The following is an 18,920-nucleotide window of genomic DNA, read 5'->3' on the forward strand; positions in this document are numbered from 1 at the left end:
CTTTTTTTCTCCACTCAATATTCTACATCCGAACCTTCTAATAAAAGAATTTATCATTTTTCCGGCTACAGAATTTTTTTGTAAAATTATTAAGTTCGTTTTGTTGTTCCGACTCTCAATCATTTAGAGTTAATTATTATTTTATAAATAAATTTGAATTTATTTGATGGACAGACGTATAAAAAAGGTTGAATTAAATCAACTACCCTTCGGAGGCCGAGATAAAACGAAAAAAATCTGAAAGACGATAATAAAATACCATTATTCGAGTCCCATGGGGAAAAAATCAAAGGTCTCATGATACTTTATCATTTTATTCGTAGCCCAAACTTTGAAATAATGAAAAAATTAAATAAACTTCCTTATAAAAGAACGACAAATAAAAAATTTTTCTTACAATTTACGAAATAACTCTGGTTTCTTTTTTCAATAAAGTTAACAATCTGTACAAACGCTTCTTACAAGTACTTTTTCCGCCCGGATAAATATTTTGTAAACTGAATTTTCTTTACGACGAAATTCTACATGAGTTACTACATATGTTGACAAAAAACTGTACATACTAAGAATTTTACTGGGCATCCTGAAGTTAGCGGACAATTGAGAATTTTCGAATTTTTTTTTCAACTTAAAAAAAAAGAAAAAAAAAAAACTAAAAATATACACATGTAGAAAATTTAAAAAACTATTAGTGCAATTTTCTGAAATATTTTTTTTTTGAAATTTATCTTTGGTAAAAAAATCCAAAAATTATTAGACAACTAATTTTACGATTCTGAAGTTAGCAGACAATTGAAAATTTTTGGATTTATTTTTTAACAATTAAATTTGAAGAAAAAAAAAAATCAAAATATGCACATGTAGAAAATTTAAAAGACTACAAGTGCAATTTTTTGAAATATTTTTTTTTTGGAAATTTATCGTTTGAAAAAAACCCAAAAATATTAGACGACTAATTTTACGATTCTGAAGTCAGCAGACAATTAAAAATTTTTGGATTTTTTTTTTGAACAATTAAATTTGAATAAAAAAAAAAAAAACTAAAAATATGCACAGGTAGAAAATTTAAAAGACTACAAGTACAATTTTTTTAAATATTTTTTTTTTGGAAATTTATCGTTTGAAAAAAACCCAAAAATTAGTAGACGACTAATTTCACAATTCTGAAGTCAGCAGACAATTGAAAATTTTTGGTTTTATTTTTTAACAATAAAATTTGAAGAAAAAAAAAATCAAAATATGCACATGTAGAAAATTTAAAAGACTACAAGTGCAATTTTTTTAAATATTTTTTTTTTTTGGAAATTTATCTTTTGAAAAAACTCAAAAATTATTAGACGACTAATTTTACAATGCTGAAGTCAACAGACAATTGAAAATTTTTGGATTTCTTTTCGAACAATTAAATGTGAATAAAAAAAAAAACTAAAAATATGCATATGTCGAAAATTTAAAAGACTACAAGTGCAATTTTAAAAAAAATTTTTTTTTTGGAAATTTTTCGTTTGAAAAAAACCCAAAAATTATTAGACGACTAATTTCACAATTCTGAAGTCAACAGACAAGTGAAAATTTTTGAATTTTTTTTTTAACAATTAAATTTGAATAAAAAAAAAACTAAAAAAATGCACATGTAGAAAATTAAAAAAACTACAAGTGCAATTTTTCAAAATATTTTTTTTTTGGAAATTTATCGTGGATAAAAAAATCCAAAAACTATTTTACAGCTAATTTCAGTATCATACAAAATGAGACAGTTTTTTTGCATTCAAAAATTAGTGCTTCAAATTTTTAGCTAATGCTGGGGTAAGTTGGTCAGCCTCGACGGCCAATTAAAAATTTTTCTTGTTTTTTTAATTCTCTACCCAAAATGAAAAATTGCAAAATTTGACTCGGAGATAAAAAAGCTCACGATAAAAATATTTTTTTGAAAATTTTCAAATAATTTTACTCAGACTGGTCAACTTGCCCCTTTTTCAGACTTAAGCATGTAAAAAAAAACTTCTTCTCAAAAACAGTAAAATCGTTACCGATGAAAACCATCAAATAAATTTTCAAATTTAGCGCCCACATTTTTTCAACAGAATAAACATTTATGCACAAAGAATTTCTTTAAAAAATTCCACTCGAATAATCGCACATTCTATTCCACATTCATTTGTAAAAAAATACCATATCGTTCACATATATATTTATACCAATTTATTCACATTTTATTCTTTTGTTTGAAATGCACGCGATCGAACGCTGATAAAAAAAAAAAAAAACAGTGGAATCATCAAATATATAATAGTCTTCATACAGAAAGATTCGAAAAAGTTGAATAACAAGTAAAGTGCAAATAGCAAAACCGGACAATGAGCGGAACACGCAAACCTTCGGTTATTTTCAACTGTAGATATTTATAAAAAAAATATATATATACCATCAAATCTATAGCCGTACTACCCGACGAGCTTTTTAAAAAATCTCTTCCCTGTTTAGCCGACAAATAAAATTGCGTGATTTAAAAATCCTCTTTACAATAAAAAAAAAAAAAAAAAAGTATTAATAAAAAAAAATGAAATTTCAAATAAAAGTTGGAAGTTAATTGGGAAAAAGCTTAAAAGGCTCAGCATAAAGCTTCAGTATATAAGCCAATAAAGTTTGTAAACGATATCGTTAATACAATTTTAATCGAATGGAGATAAACTACTCGCTACACCGTAGATTAAAAGCCTTTGGATCCAATGAAACAGTAATAAAAATAATACCTACATTGTTAAATTAATTCTTTTGGGTATAACTTTAATCCGATTGCAGTGTATCCATTAGTGTGGATCATAACTCTAATAAAAACTACTGTCCATTAAAAACCTAATGGTCTATAAATAAAATGTTTTTTAATGTTTTTCAACCAACAGGATGCATAATATTTGGCTCGGACCAGGAAGTCGCTGAGATGATGAGAGCGGTACGACGTAATAATGCAACTGGTGCGTTTTACTGGATAGGAAGTGATGGTTGGAGTGCCCGCGGGCTTGTTAGCAATAAAAATGAGGCTGAGGTCGAGGGTACTTTGTCGGTACAACCGCAAGCTAACCCGGTTGTCGGATTCGAAGAGTATTTTCTTAATCTTACTGTTGAAAATAATAGACGGAATCCTTGGTTTGTTGGTCAGTTTATCTGCTTTTTTATATTTTTTGGAAAATAAGGGCTTGAGTAAAATGGACCTCGGAGATAAAAATTTTAAGTGAATTTTTTTATCGCTCGTCCAATAATTGGGTCTAGAATTTTTTAGTCTTTTCCTACTGAACAATATTTTAAATAAAAAAATAATTTAACCAAATTTCAATTTATTGTTTAAAGAAAAAATTATTTTGGCCTGATTTGAAATTTGAAAATTTTTTTAGAGAAATTTTTACTGTCCCACATTACCCTCTGTCCGTATTGACCCTTTGTAAGTTAAAAATTCAAGTCATTTTATGCTGATTAATATTTCAAATAAAAAATAATTGAACCAAATTTCGATTAATTGTTTAGAGAAAAATTTTCTTTGGCCCGATTTGAAATTTGAAAATTTTTTTAGAGAAATTTTTACTGTCCCACATTACCCCCTGTCCTTATTAACCCTTTGTAAGTTGAAAATTCAGGTCATTTCCTGCTGATTAATATTTCAAATAAAAAATAATTAAACCAAACTTCGATTAATTGTTTAAAGAAAAATTTTCTTTGGCTCGATTTGAAATTTGAAAATTTTTTTAGAGAAATTTTTACTGTCCCACATTACCCCCTGTCCTTATTAACCCTTTGTAAGTTGAAAATTCAAGTCATTTCCTGCTGATTAATATTTCAAATAAAAAATAATTGAACCAAATTTCGATTAATTGTTTGAAGAAAAATTTTTTTAGAGAAATTTCTGCTGACCCACATTACCCCCTGTCCTTATTGACCCTTTGTAAGTTGAAAATTCAAGTCATTTCCTGCTGATTAATATTTCAAATAAAAAATAATTTAACCAAATTTCGATTAATTGATTAAAGAAAAAATTTTTTTTGGCCCGATTTGAAATTAAAAAATTTGTATGAGAAATTTTGACTGGTCCACATTACCCCCTGTCCTTATTGACCCTTTGTAAGTTAAAAATTCAAGTCATTTTCCGCTGATTAATATTTTAAATAAAAAATAATTTAACCAAATTTCGATTAATTGTTTGAAGAACAATTTTTTTTGGCCCGATTGGAAATTTAAAAATTGTTTTAGAGAAATTTTTACTGACCCACGTTACTCCCCGTCCGTATTGACCCTTTGTAAATTAAAAATTCAAGTCATTTTTTGCTGATTAATATTTTAAATAAAAAATAATTTAACCAAATTTCGATTAATTGTTTAAAGAAAAATTTTTTTTGGCCCTATTTCAAATTTAAAAATTCTTATGAGAAATTTTGACTGGTCCACATTACCCCCTATCCGTATTGACCCTTAGTAAGTTTAAAAAAAAATTTACGAGGCCCATTTTACACCAGGGATTTATTTTTCCTTCTCTCCCGCGATTTTTATTGTCATTATTTATATTAAATTATTGTTTTAGAATTTTGGGAAGATCATTTTCAATGCCGCTATCCAAATTCCTCACTTACGCCATACAATAAAAAATATAAGACAGCATGCACGACTAAAGAAAGACTCACCAAGCAGAACACAGCATTTGAAGATCAGCTGCAATTTGTCTCCGATGCAGTAATGGCATTCGCTTATGCATTCAGGTAATTTTTTTGTTCACTTATTTTCACTAAGACCTGCAATTTGAACAGTAGTCAATAAGCTTTTGTTTTTATTTACTTAGTTGTCTACTTAATTACTTTTTTATTGAGGTCTCAATAATTGAATTCGCTTATAGATTTCAAAATTTAATAGACGGGACAGACTGTTGTTATTTGTAAACTATTGCTATTGCAGTAATCCCAGAGGTTAAAACAAGCTTATTCTATCCTCCCTCTGGTAATTGGATTTAATAGAGAACAATCACGGGAGGAAATAAGACGTAGGGTTCCGAGATAAATAAGGGAGAGTTTAAGACGACTGATGAAATATTTTATAAAAAACAAAGACTGAGTGTTGATAATTTAATTTATAAATCTGATAATAATCTTATTATTTATTAATAAATTATTTGATTTGTGTCGTTAAGAATTACTTGGATTAAAATATCCAAAAAATTTTTAAGAATATTTTTAAAATCAAATCGGTTATGGAATATTCTAGAAGATGAAATCTAGAAAGTTTAAGAATATTTTGTACTCATCTGGAGAATTTTAAAAAATTTTTAAACTTTCCAGAATATTGAAAATGAATTCTAGATATTTTTTCTAACTTTTTTAACTTTCTAGAAGCTTTTAGAATATTTGGAAAACTTCTAGAATTTTTCATAATGATCTGGAGAATTCTGAGAAATTTTGAAACTTTCCAGAATATTGAAGATGAATTCTAGATTTTTTTAAAACTTTCTAGAAGCTTCTAGAATGTTTAGAAAACTTCAAGAATTTTTCACAGCGTTCCTTAATTTTTTAGGAGCTTCTAGAATGCTTCAAAATATTTTAGAATCAACTGTTAAAATCCGAAAAAAAAGTTGAAACTTTCTAGAATATTGAATATGAATTCTGGATTTTTATTTAACTTTCTAGGGGCTTCTAGAATATTTAGAAAAATTCTAGAAATTATCGAAGCGTTACTCGATTTTTTAGAAACTTCTAGAATACTAAAAATAAATTCAAGGACTTTTTCTAAAAGTTCTCAGAATACTTTGAAATATTTTATAACATCGTTAGAAATTTTAGAGAAATTTTAGAACCTGGAATACTTAAAAAAATTCTAGAATTTCTTTCAAACGTTCCTTAACTTTCTAGAAGCTTCTAAAATATTTTGAAATATTTGATAACCGCCTGAATAGTTCTTAAGAAAATTTAAAACCTTCTAGAATATCAAAAAGAATTCTAGAATTTTTTCTAGCGTTCCTTAACTTTCTGGAAGCCTTTAAAATATTTTGAAATATTTATTTACCACCTCAACAATTCCTAAAAAATTTTGATACCTTCTAGAATATTAAAAAGAATTCTAGAATTTTTTTCAAACGTTCCTTAACTTTTTAGAAGCTTCTAAAATATTTCGAAATATTTGATAACCGCCTGAAAAATTCCTAAAAATATTTTGATACCTTCTAGAATATTAAAAAGAATTCTAGAATTTTTTCTAGCGTTCCTTAACTTTCTAAAAGCTTCCAGTATTTAAAAAAAATTTTGTAACCTTCCAAAATATAAAAAAAATCTTGAATTTTTTAGAATAAAAAAAAATCAATAATTATCCGGAATACCTCAAAAAATTCCAGAACCCAAAACTCAAAAAAATAATTTCCACCGTCCCGTGAATCAAAATTTTATTAATAATTACTAATAATTTTAAAAAATACAGGGACATGCATGATGATCTTTGTCATGGAGAACTAGGTCTCTGTGATGCCATGAAACCAACAAAAGGCACCGAGCTATTAAAATATTTACGCAAAGTCGAATTCAAAGGTAAAAATTTAAAAAATATAACAAAAAACCCCACCATTAATTTATAAACTAATTCAAAAAAAATTATCAAAAAGGTCTCAGTGGTGATAAATTTCACTTCGACAAAAATGGAGACGGACCCGCCAGATACAATATCATTCATTTCAAACAAGTATCCCCCGGTAAATATAAATGGGTACGTGTCGGAAAATATTTAGAAGGTGAACTGCGACTTAATATGTCAGGTAAATTTATAATTATTATTAAAAAACAATCAAATTCGTACCTCATAATCGATGAGTCAGCTGCCGGCAACATCTAAATTTTTCACTTTGAATTTTATATTTTATTTGCACAATTAACACTTTCCCGACACTAATTTATATGCACACTCACTAATTACAACCTACACTAATTAATTATAAATAATTTAAACGCTGACACCGCGAATTTACACTCAAAATTAAAAAAATACTGAAGAGCGTCACCGGTTTGAGACCGCGTCGAGTTTTAACGAACAAACAACATGGCGTCGCTACTTTTGAAACTCACTCTCCTCTCTCTTCGCCCTTCTTTCCCATCCATCCCGTCACGCCATTGGCTGATTTCAAAAAGTTCACTGTAGCGCCACCTAGTACTCGCGTGCGCGCAATTTAAAAACCGCGGGAATATTTGAATTAAAATTTAATTCAGCGTCTAATTGGACTTTTAATTAAAACCAATGATTCTAAAATTAATTAATTTTTTAAATCATTTATAATTTTCAAATAAATTACTAATTTTTGAAAAAAAGTTCTAAAATGGCCATAGATTTATGATACTGAATGTAGCAGACGTCTAATAGTTTTTGGATTTTTCAAAAAATGATTAATTACAAAAATAAAAATATTTCAAAAAATTGCACCTGTAGTTTTTTCAATTTTCTACATGTGCATATTTTTTTTTTTTTTTTTTTTTCGTCTGATTAATTGGAAAAAAATTTTAAATTGTCTGCTGACTTCAAGATCACATAGATTTTATGATCCTGAAGTGAGCAGACAATTAAAAATTTTCGGATTGTTTTTTCACCAAATCAATTAGAAAGAAAAAAAAAATGCACATATAGAAAATTAAAAAAACTATTTTTTCTTTTAATTACCGCTTTTTTAAACAATAAAATTCATACCTCGAAATCGAGAGTCAGCTGCATGATACTGAAGTTAGCTAACGCCTAATAATTTTTGGATTTTCTTTTAGGCGGTAAATTATAAAAAAAAAAAATTTGAAAAAATTGCACCTGTAGTTTTTTAAATTTTCTACATGTGCAATTTTTTAGTTTTTAATTTTTTCGTAATTGATTTGTTGAAAAAAAATCCGAAAATTTTTAATGGTCTGCTAACTTCAGGATCATGTCAGCTGCCGGGCAACATCTGAATTTTTCACTTTCAATTTTATATTTTATTTGCACAATTAACACTTTCCCGACACTAATTTATATGTACACTCACTAATTACAACCTAGACTAATTAATTATAAATAGTTTAAACACTGACACCGCGAATTTACACTCAAAATTAAAAAAATACTGAAGAGCGTCACCGGTACGAAACATCGCCTCGAGTTTTAACGAACAAACAACATGGCGACGTTACTTTTGAAACTCACTCCCCTCTCCCTTCTCCCTTCTCTCTCATCCATCCCGTCACGCCATTGGCTGATTTCAAAAAGTTCACTGTAGCGCCACCTAGTACTCGCATGCGCGCAACTTAAAAACCGCGGGAATATTTGAATTCAAATTTAATTTAGCGTCTACTTGGACTTTTAATTAAAACCAATGATTCTAAAATTAATTAATGTTTTAAATTATTTATAATTTTCAAATAAATTTCTAAAATGGCCATGAATTTTATGATCCTGAAGTGAGAAGACAATTTAAAATTTCCGGATTGTTTTTTCAACAAATCAATTAAAAAAAAAAAAAAAAAAAAAAATGCACATGTAGAAAATTAAAAAAACTACAAGTGCAATTTTTTAAAATGATTTTTTTTTTAAATTTACCGCTTTTTCAAAAATCCAAAAATCAGTAGTCGTTGGCGAACTTCAGAATCATAAAATTTTTTAAATTTTTAAAATTTCCGTATTAAATTAAAAAAAAAATTTTTTAATGATGAGTTGGTTTATTAAAAAATATAAAAAATGACAGCTGTCAATTAATTTAAATCTCATTAAAAATAAATAATTAATTAAATTTCAGAGATTCAATTCCGGATGGAGAATTCCGAGACTCCAGAGAGCGTGTGCTCACTTCCTTGTAGAATTGGCCAAGCAAAAAAATACGTCGAAGGAGAAAGCTGCTGCTGGCATTGTTTTGATTGTACTCAGTATCAAGTATGTCTTTATAAATTCAGTAAAATATACACTTATCCAAAAAATTAAAGGAACAAGAAAATTTTATAAATTTTTTAGTGATTTTTGGAAGGCTGTATTTTCGTGAAAAATGATCGCTGCGAAAAAATAAAAAAAGCAAATTGAAGCTTGAAATCTCTAGTTTGAAGATCTTCCAGCAAAATATTTTTTTGAGCCACGGTTTTTGCGGAATCATAAGAAAAAAGTCGAGACAAAATTTTTCTAAATTTTTTGGTTTTGTTTTTTAGGTCTACGGGGCCGGGAAAAATTTTTTCAGAAAAACAAATTCATGGCTCGTTTAGGAAATTTATTCAGCTACAATTTGCTTTTTTTTGTTCCTCTGTACGACAATTTGCTGCTGAGATATCAGCCTTTAAATGAAAAAGGAGCCTTTTGTCTTTGATTATTGATATCTCAGCAAGTAATGGTCACACAGTAATTTAAAGGGCAGTTTAATAAACTTGAATAAATTCCCTACAAGCTCCATTTTCGATTTTTTCAAAAAAAAATTTTTTTTCATCCTTGATATCCATTTGAAAAACCCACAAAAAATGGCCATTTTCTGGTTTTTTAGTCAACTCATCACTACTCTGCAAATATTGATAAAAAAAATAATGTTGCCAGGTAATTTTACAGCTTAATGTACTCCTAAAAACCCTGGAAATTTTCAGATTGATCCATTGAACCGTTTGTCCGGTCCGATTGCTCAAAGTTTTGCAAAACAATTAAAGGAACAAGTTTTGTTCCTTAAATTGTCTAATCATTACCAAAATGAAAAAATTAATTTTTTTCGGATTTTCTTTCATTTTTGCGTTAGTTATTCAGTAAATGTAAAGTAAAGAGGAAAAAAAAATATTTTCCAAAAAACGAGACCAAACAAGAATTTTTTTACATTTTTTTTTTTTTACGTTTCATTCGGGGGGTTATTTTTTTTTCGTTTTTCGGAAAAAATATTTTTTTTTCCTCTTTACCTTACATTTACTGAATAACTAACGCAAAAATGAAAGAAAATCCGAAAAAAATTAATTTTTTCATTTTGGTAATGATTAGACAATTTAAGGAACAAAACTTGTTCCTTTAATTGTTTTGCAAAACTTTGAGCAATCGGACCGGACAAACGGTTCAATGGATCAATCTGAAAATTTCCAGGGTTTTTAGGAGTACATTAAGCTGTAAAATTACCTGGCAACATTATTTTTTTTATCAATATTTGCAGAGTAGTGATGAGTTGACTAAAAAACCAGAAAATGGCCATTTTTTGTGGGTTTTTCAAATGGATATCAAGGATGAAAAAAAATTTTTTTTTGAAAAAATCGAAAATGGAGCTTGTAGGGAATTTATTCAAGTTTATTAAACTGCCCTTTAAATTACTGTGTGACCATTACTTGCTGAGATATCAATAATCAAAGACAAAAGGCTCCTTTTTCATTTAAAGGCTGATATCTCAGCAGCAAATTGTCGTACAGAGGAACAAAAAAAAGCAAATTGTAGCTGAATAAATTTCCTAAACGAGCCATGAATTTGTTTTTCTGAAAAAATTTTTCCCGGCCCCGTAGACCTAAAAAACAAAACCAAAAAATTTAGAAAAATTTTGTCTCGACTTTTTTCTTATGATTCCGCAAAAACCGTGGCTCAAAAAAATATTTTGCTGGAAGATCTTCAAACTAGAGATTTCAAGCTTCAATTTGCTTTTTTTATTTTTTCGCAGCGATCATTTTTCACGAAAATACAGCCTTCCAAAAATCACTAAAAAATTTATAAAATTTTCTTGTTCCTTTAATTTTTTGGATAAGTGTATATAGATATATATTTAGTAATTCATTTTTATTTATTTTCAGATACGACATCCCGATGATCAAACTCGTTGCATTCAATGTCCCCAGGGTACAGTACCCGACGAGACTCATTCCTACTGTCGCGATATCCCCGAAGAATTTTTAAAATTCGACAGCGCATGGGCCATAGGCGCAATGACATTTTCTACAAGTGGAATACTTGTAAGTTATATTTTATAAAGTAACTAGTAGAATTTTTCCAATGGATCAATGATTATACTTTTTAAAAATATTTGTTACCAGGTAACTTTATTTGTTGGCGGAGTATTTTTAAAACATAACGACACCCCTATTGTTCGAGCTTCTGGTCGGGAACTATCCTACGTTCTTTTGACGGGTATATTGTTATGCTACTTGGTAACATTCACTTTAATTCTAAAGCCGACGGACATTGTTTGCGGCATTCAAAGGTATTTTTTTAAACTTCCATTTTTTATTGATCTATACACAGAAAAAAAATATTTCTTGGCGCGAAAAATTTATGAATTTGAATGCAGCAGACATCAGGCAAATTTTAAATTATTGATGAATAGAGTAAATAATTAAAAAATGAAATTTTGAAAAAATGCGCATTTAAAAAATTTGAAAATTAATAAGTGCATTTTTTCAAAATTTTATTTTGTTAATTATTTACTCTATTTATTTATAATTTTAAATTCTTCTGATGTCTGCTACATTCTCACTCATAAAAATTTATGATCCTGAAGTTAGCAGACAATTATAAATTTTCAAATTTTTTTTTTTTCCAATTAATTACAAAAAAAACAAAATTCCAAAAAAATGCACATGAAGAAAATTTAATAAACTACAGATGCAATTTTTTCAAATTTTGTTTTTTTTATTATTTTTAATAAAAAAAAAAAAACCAAAAATTATACATCGTCGGCTAACTTCAGTATCGTTAAAAATTTCTATGATATTGGTCAGCTGACGTCTAATAATTTTTGGATTTTTTTAAAAACGAGAAATTATAAAAAAAAAAAAATATTTTAAAAAATTGCACCTGTAGTTTTTTTAAATTTCTACGTGTGCATTTTTTTAGTTTTTTTTTTTTCTGTCATTGATTTGTTGAAAAAAAAATCGAAAAATTTTTAATTTATAAATGTGAATGTAGCAGACATCAGAGAAATTTAAAACTATAATTAAATAGAGTAAATAATTTTAAAAAATGAAATTTAAAAAAAATGCGCATTTAAAAAATTTTGAAATTAGTAAGTGCATTTTTTCAAAATTTTATTTTTTTAATTATTTACTCTATTTATTTATACTATTAAATTTGTCTGATGTCTGCTACATTCACACTCATAAATTAAAAATTTTTTGATTTTTTTTTCAACAAATCAATTACAGAAAAAAAAAAAACTAAAAAAATGCACATGTAGAAAATTGAAAAAACTACAGATGCAATTTTTTAAAATATTTTTTTTTTATAATTTATTGTTTAAAAAAAAATCAAAAAATTATAAGACGTCAGCTGACCAGTATCAGAAATTTTTATGAGTGAGAATGTAGCAGACATCAGAGGAATTTAAAATCATAAATAAATAGAGTAAATAATTACAAAAATAAAATTTTGAAAAAATGCGCATTTGGAAAATTTTCAAATTAATAAGTGCATATTTTCAAAATTTTATTTTTTTAATTATTTACTTTATTTAATTATAATTTTAAATTTGTCTTGTCTGCTACATCAGAAAAATTTTCACTCACTCCAAAATAATTTTTTCTTTTCCTTAAAAAATTTTTTGCATCATAATTTGAAAAAAAAAAAAAAAAAAAAAATTTTGAGACGAGAAACAAAATTTGCACCAAGAAAAAATATTTCAAGGCGGGAAAAAAATTTGAAATTTAAAATTTTAGTCGTCAATTCGTAGCAAAATATTTCTTGTGTCAATAAACTTTTTTTTTCTGTGTAATAATAATAATTATTAATTAATAACTTTTAAAATGTAAACAGATTTTCAGCAGGATTTTGTTTCACGGTAGTCTATGCAGCGCTTTTGACAAAAACAAATAGAATATCCCGGATATTTAATAAGAGCAAAAGAAGTGCTAAGAGACCATCATTTATATCTCCACGATCGCAGCTCATCATTTGCTCGCTTCTTGTTGGAGTGCAGATACTGATAAATATCGTGTGGATGGCAATTGATCCGGCGAAAGCCCGACATCATTATCCCACTCGTGAAGATAATCTCCTTGTGTGCAATAGTTATATCGATGCGAGCTACATGATAGCTTTTACTTACCCTATTATTTTAATTATCGTCTGCACAGTATACGCGGTCTTGACACGTAAAATACCTGAGGATTTTAATGAAAGCAAACATATTGGTAATTTAATACAATCATATAATATACAAATATATGAATAAGTAAACTAGATTAACAAATAATTTTAATTTAATTAAATGTCAATTAAATTGCGCGGTTTTTTATTTTTCATTTTAAAAAATCCAGTAATTAAATTATTTTTATTTTAATTAACAAAATATTTTTTTATAAAAAATTTAATTCCGATTTATAATTTTTAATTAATAAATTAAAGACGGATTTTAAAATTTAATTAATTATCATGTTTTATTTATTAATTAAAATTATCTCAGTTTTAAAATCCATTAAATTAATTAAATTAATTACTATTTTACAAAACAAATATTTAATTTAAATTTCACGGACTAGTTCCTAATTATTTTAAAACGTCATCCAATTCCATCAATTGATTAAAAAAATATTATCACTGAATTTAAAAAAAAAATCTATTTTTCCGGTGCGGGGATCTTTGAAGCTCTGTAACTTCGTTCCCGTAAGAGTTACGATCTAAACATCACAGAGCTTTTTTGTAGAGAATTAAATTTCCTATAAAATCATATATTTCAAAATATTAAAAAAAATTTTTTGCCTCTTATTTTAATAGACCCTCGATTCCTGACAGAAAAGAAATTTCTTCCGGCGGTTGTTTTTAAAATTTTGAATAAAACCGCGATACGCATGATCGATATTAATAACAATAACAATAATTTACAGGATTTACAATGTATACAACATGTGTAATCTGGCTGGCTTTTGTTCCTCTGTACTTCGGTACCGGGAATCATGTCGCACTTAGAATAACGTCAATGTCCGTAACCATAAGTCTCTCGGCATCAGTAACTATCGCTTGTCTCTTTAGTCCCAAGGTATTTATAAACTATATTAATAGTAGCAGTAGTAGTACATTAGTTTCCTAATTTACAACTACTGCTTACAATACAATGACATACCCGGTCCATGTTCCGTTGGACATTAATACCATGAGTAAATTGAAAGCGTATCGTGTTATTGGATTTTAGTTATACATAATCTTAATACATCCCGAGAGAAACATAAGACGAGGAAGAGGACCTTTTGCTGCTCCGAAGCATTCAACAGTTGCGAGGACCAATGCCTCCAGTATGATATCGACAGTAACACTGACGGCTGTCACTTGTGATCAGAACAAAGCTATCAGAGGGCATTCCAATGTCACTACTAATGATTGTTCTACACAAAGTGAGAGTAAGTTTTGTCTTATCTATTCAAATTGTATCCCTGGCGGATCCAAATTACAGTAATTACCGAAATTTACGGTATTAGAAATAATTAAGGCAAAGGCGCGGTATTTTTTACCAGAAATTTGGGGTAAAAGAATGATAATTTACCGTAAAATTGCGACAAGCCTGCGGTTTCTTACCGTAGAGTAAAGTATTGTACTGTAAAATTTCCCTAACGGATCCGAATTATGGTAATTTACGGGGGACTACGGTGTTTTGCGGTAAAAATTCGGTATTCTGCCGTAAAATAGGAACTTTACAGTAAGAGTACGGCATGTTACTGCAAAATTACGGTATTTGTACCGTAAAATTGGGGTAAAAGAATGATAATTTACCGTAAAATGGCGGCAAGCCTGCGATATTTGTACCGTTAACTAAAGTATTGAACTGTAAGAATGAAAAAGGATTCGGTATTTGCAGTCAAAATACCGCCAATTACAATAAATTGCCGTAGTTTTACCACAGTCCCGCAAAGTAGCGGATGTTACTGTAAATGATCGTAAAATGCGCCAAATTGCGGTAATTTACCGTAATTCGGATCTGCTAGGATATTTATATATATGATGTATTGAATATTAATGTTAATAATGATATTTAATTGAAAGTGTATGAAATAGAATTGAAAGATTGCAAGAACGGAAAACCAGGGGCTGGAGTGACAAGATCAACGCAGACGGCACTGAACAACAATGAAACAACAATAATTTCACCAGAGAAGGAGGATAATAAATTAAATGAACTAGGATCTGTTAAGTCGTTGAATAATATTAAGATGGGAAATGGTCCGGGTGTTAATAAAAAAGATGTCGCTTTATAGCAGAGCACTGGGTCACTTATTATTCGGACTGAACTTCCCGATGCTCTTCTTCACACTAATCTCATACCTATTTCTAAGGAACCTGTTCAAGTATAATAATAATATTATTATTATTAAATTACATATCTGCTGAAATATTTGTGGTTAAAACGTTAAAATTTATGTATATATTTATATAGATATTAGGGTGTGTAAAATAAAAATGATTTTTTTTTCTTTAGGTCCCATAGACTCATAAGTTTCTTTGGGACCTAAAAAAACTACTAAAAAATCAGCTCAATATCTCGAAAATTGAGTAACTTTTTTGGATTGTAGTTACGGACATGACTATTAGTGACATTTTTGTAGCGAATGAGATTTTCTGTAAAGGTACGAGAGTCAAAACCGGAAAAAAAAATTTTTTCATTGATTTTTAAATGAGAAAATAAACTTGTAAACCGCCAGCACAATTTTCGAGCTATCGAAGTGATTTTTTAGGATTTTTTTGAGGTCCCAAAGAAACTTCTGAGTCTATGATACCGAAAGAAAAAAAATCATTTTTTTTTACGCATCCTAGTATATATGTATATTAGGGTGGGTTGAAAAAAAAACTTTTCTTAGCATGGGGGTAGAATTTGTACCTTATAAAAAAAAAAAATTTTTCAAGAAAAAAAAAATTTTTTTACTCAACATTTTGAGGTGGCTCACTCGTTTTTAAAATAAATAATTGATCAAACGGGGTAGTCCCAACGAAAAAAATTACATGGTGTTCTACAATCTGTAGGGTGTCCCCTTGAAAGCTAATTGAAAGTCAGGAGTTGAAAAAATTTTTTTCCTATTATTTTTGTAATTTAAGTAAAAAATTCAAAAATGAAAAGCATTTTCTTTTGAATTAAAATGAAAGTGAAGTAAAAAAAAATCACATTCGACAATTATTAGATGTTTTCCACGATTTTGGACGAAAAAAAATTTTTTTCGTTGGAACTACCTCGTTTAATCAATTATTTATTTAAAAAACGAGTGGGCCACCTCAAAATGTTAAGTAAAAAATTTTTTTTTTTCTTGAAAATTTTTTTTTTTTTATAAGGTACAAATTCTACCCCCATGCTAAGAAAAACAAAAAAAAAGTTTTTTTTCAACCCACCCTAATATATATATATATATTATATATAATATATATATGTATATCATACTAATTTTTTTATTAATTTGATTGAAAAAAAGAACTTTTTAAAAAAATATTCATTTTGGCGCCAAAAAATTATTTTTAAAAATTTGAATCGATTAATTGAATAATAGAAGAACATTTTGAAAAAATATATATATTCCATCAAATAAAATACTAGTCTAAAAAAAAAATTATCTGAATGTTGAAAGAAATTTTTTTCAAAAAATCTGAATTGTGAATTTTTTTTTTTTATAAAAAAAACTCTTTTGATGGAACGCAATTGAAAAAAAATTTCTATTATATGGTCAATAATGAATATTTTATTAAACAAAATGTTAATTTTTTTGAAAAATTTTTTTCTGTATAATAAATTTATTTTTGAAATTTGATTTTTAAAAAATTTAAAAGTATCATCGAATTGTAAAAAAAAGTAGACCTTTGAATAAAAATATAATAATATAACGACGAATAAATAAATAGTCGATAAAATGGTTGTTACAAAATAAATATATATAAAAAATTCGGAGATCAAGTTTTCTCCAGTGTTCTATATTTATAATTAAGATTGTAATTATTGAGTTATACTGTGATGATAATTTATAATTTATATTAATAGTTAAATTAAATAAGTCTAGATTAACTAAAGTAGGTATTGAGATCAAATGAATAAAATTTTTTATACTTATTAATAATATATATAAATATATATAAACGTTCTGTAAATATAATACTTTTAAATTTGAATAAGTGGCCAAAATTATTGATTGTAAAAAAAAAATACGCTTCTGTATAAATATTAATAAATTAAAGCAAAGCATTATTGTGATCGTGGGTAAAAAAAGTGTACAGAAAATAATAATTATTCTAAGCAATATGTATATAAATATAAATGAATATTCATTTCCGCATGCTGTATATATTTAATAATTTCTTGTACAGTTCATGTTAATTTTTTTTTTTTAGAAGAAAATAGTGGAGTCTTAAATTAAAAAAAAAAACTACAGCTTGAGGAATTGCGTATGGAATATTTAAGAAGTAGATTTATTTTAATTAATTTTATTAATATTTAATATAAATCCGAATTATGTAGCTCGTAATTAAAAATAATAACTCGTAATTAGGGTAAGTTGACTTCCGGTTAAAAAGTTTCTTTAAAAAAATGAAGAAAATTTTTTTAAGAAATGTCATTTTTATTTTGCCTGCAATTTTTTTTTATTGGGAGATTTAAAAAAAAAATTTAGGATTTTAAGATCTAAGATCTCCGGGATCTGAGTAAATTTAAAAAGATCTGTTGACATTGATGTAGAAAAAATATTGGATCAGAATTGATCTTATGAGATTTGAATTTTTACCCGGGAAAAAAAAATTTGGAATTTGAGATCTAAGATCTACGAGATCTGAGTAAATTTAAAAAGATCTGTTGATATCAATGAAGATTAAACATTAGATCAGAATTGATCTGATCAGATCTCATTAGGTTTGAATTTTTACCCGGGAAAAATAAAATTTTGAATTTGAGATCTAAGATCTACGGGATCTGAGTAAATTTGTAAAAGATTTATTGATATTAATGTAGAAAAAAAATGGATCAGAACTGATCTGATCAGATCGTATGAGATTTGAATTTTTACGCGGGAAAAAAAATTTTTTAATTTGTGTGTCTTATTAATTTATAAAGAATAATTTTGTTTATAAAAAAAATGTAGAGGGGAGGAGATCTGATACCAATAAGAGAAGGAATCGAATACTTGATTTTATATAAATATCATATATTTATTTATTTATCAAAATATAAGTATCCTTTCTGCTAAAAAGTATTTTTAAGTAAAAAAATGTAAATTAATATTTTTTAAATAACTTTTTTTTTTATATGAAAGTAATTAGTGTGATAATTTAATTTTAAAATAATTGAGCCAGACAAGAAAATAAAAATGAGCCCAATATTTTTTTGTCGGGCTCTGATTAAAAATTACTGTTATTTTATCTTAATTTTTTATACTCTAATTATTTATTGTTATTAATAATAATAAGAATAAAAAAATTAAATAAATAATTTTTTTTAACTGCACAGAAAAATGATTTTTTGGCGCGAAAAATTTTACTCGTCCCCAGAATTTTTTTTGTCCTAAAAAATTTTTCTTCAAGAAATTTTTTTTAATCCTAGAAAATTATGATCCTGAAATTAACAGACAATTAAAAATTTGCACCAAATTAATGACAAAAAAAAAAAATAAAAAAAGTGCACATGTAGAAAATTTAAAAAACTACAAGTGCATTTTTTCAAAATTTTTTTTTTTTGTAATTTATCGTTTTGAAAAAATCCAAAAATTATTAGACGTCAGCTGACTTCAGAATCAAATAAAATTTTGTCTTAATTTCGTAATAAAAAATTTTTTTCGCGCCAAATCAATTTTTTCTGTGCATCAAATTTATAATTTGATGCAATGCAAAACAATGTCAAAAAAATTGTAAAAATAATAAATATTTATAGTAAAAAAAAAAATGTAACTTGTAAATTAAAAACAAATTAATAAATAAAATAATTAATTTACTTAATAATTTTTTTTTATCCTACCAAATCTTAATATAAGTAAAATAATATATATAAATATATGTATATTAATAAATGA

The 18,920-nt window shown here is 26.8% G+C and overlaps 2 protein-coding genes across 4 annotated transcripts in view; one reads left to right on the top strand and one right to left on the bottom strand.

Moving 5' to 3' along the window:
* LOC130675215 (UNC93-like protein) overlaps positions 1 to 7,029 on the bottom strand; it is a 206,175-nt gene extending 199,146 nt beyond the window's left edge. Inside the window, exons 1-2 of the mRNA XM_057480771.1 lie at positions 6,820 to 7,029; positions 4,671 to 4,778 (exon numbers count right to left, since the gene is read on the bottom strand). The gene's annotated coding sequence lies outside the window, so the exon portion shown is untranslated. The remainder of the gene's footprint in view (positions 1 to 4,670; positions 4,779 to 6,819) is intronic.
* LOC130675212 (metabotropic glutamate receptor 2-like) overlaps positions 1 to 16,324 on the top strand; it is a 132,291-nt gene extending 115,967 nt beyond the window's left edge. Inside the window, exons 5-15 of one of the 3 annotated variants that reach the window (XM_057480762.1) lie at positions 2,904 to 3,155; positions 4,571 to 4,745; positions 6,448 to 6,554; positions 6,629 to 6,778; positions 8,768 to 8,901; positions 10,758 to 10,916; positions 10,998 to 11,164; positions 12,712 to 13,088; positions 13,782 to 13,933; positions 14,087 to 14,291; positions 14,944 to 16,324. In XM_057480762.1, the coding sequence (XP_057336745.1) occupies positions 2,904 to 3,155; positions 4,571 to 4,745; positions 6,448 to 6,554; positions 6,629 to 6,778; positions 8,768 to 8,901; positions 10,758 to 10,916; positions 10,998 to 11,164; positions 12,712 to 13,088; positions 13,782 to 13,933; positions 14,087 to 14,291; positions 14,944 to 15,143 (2,078 nt within the window). In that variant the 3' untranslated portion in view covers positions 15,144 to 16,324. Of the gene's footprint in view, positions 1 to 2,903; positions 3,156 to 4,570; positions 4,746 to 6,447; positions 6,555 to 6,628; positions 6,779 to 8,767; positions 8,902 to 10,757; positions 10,917 to 10,997; positions 11,165 to 12,711; positions 13,089 to 13,781; positions 13,934 to 14,086; positions 14,292 to 14,931 lie in introns of all 3 variants that reach the window. The other 2 variants (XM_057480761.1, XM_057480763.1) reach the window with 2 other exon arrangements.
* The last annotated feature ends 2,596 nt before the right edge of the window (positions 16,325 to 18,920 follow it).

This window comes from Microplitis mediator, chromosome 9 (assembly GCF_029852145.1).
Source record: "Microplitis mediator isolate UGA2020A chromosome 9, iyMicMedi2.1, whole genome shotgun sequence".
Taxonomy (NCBI): Eukaryota; Metazoa; Arthropoda; class Insecta; order Hymenoptera; family Braconidae; genus Microplitis; species Microplitis mediator.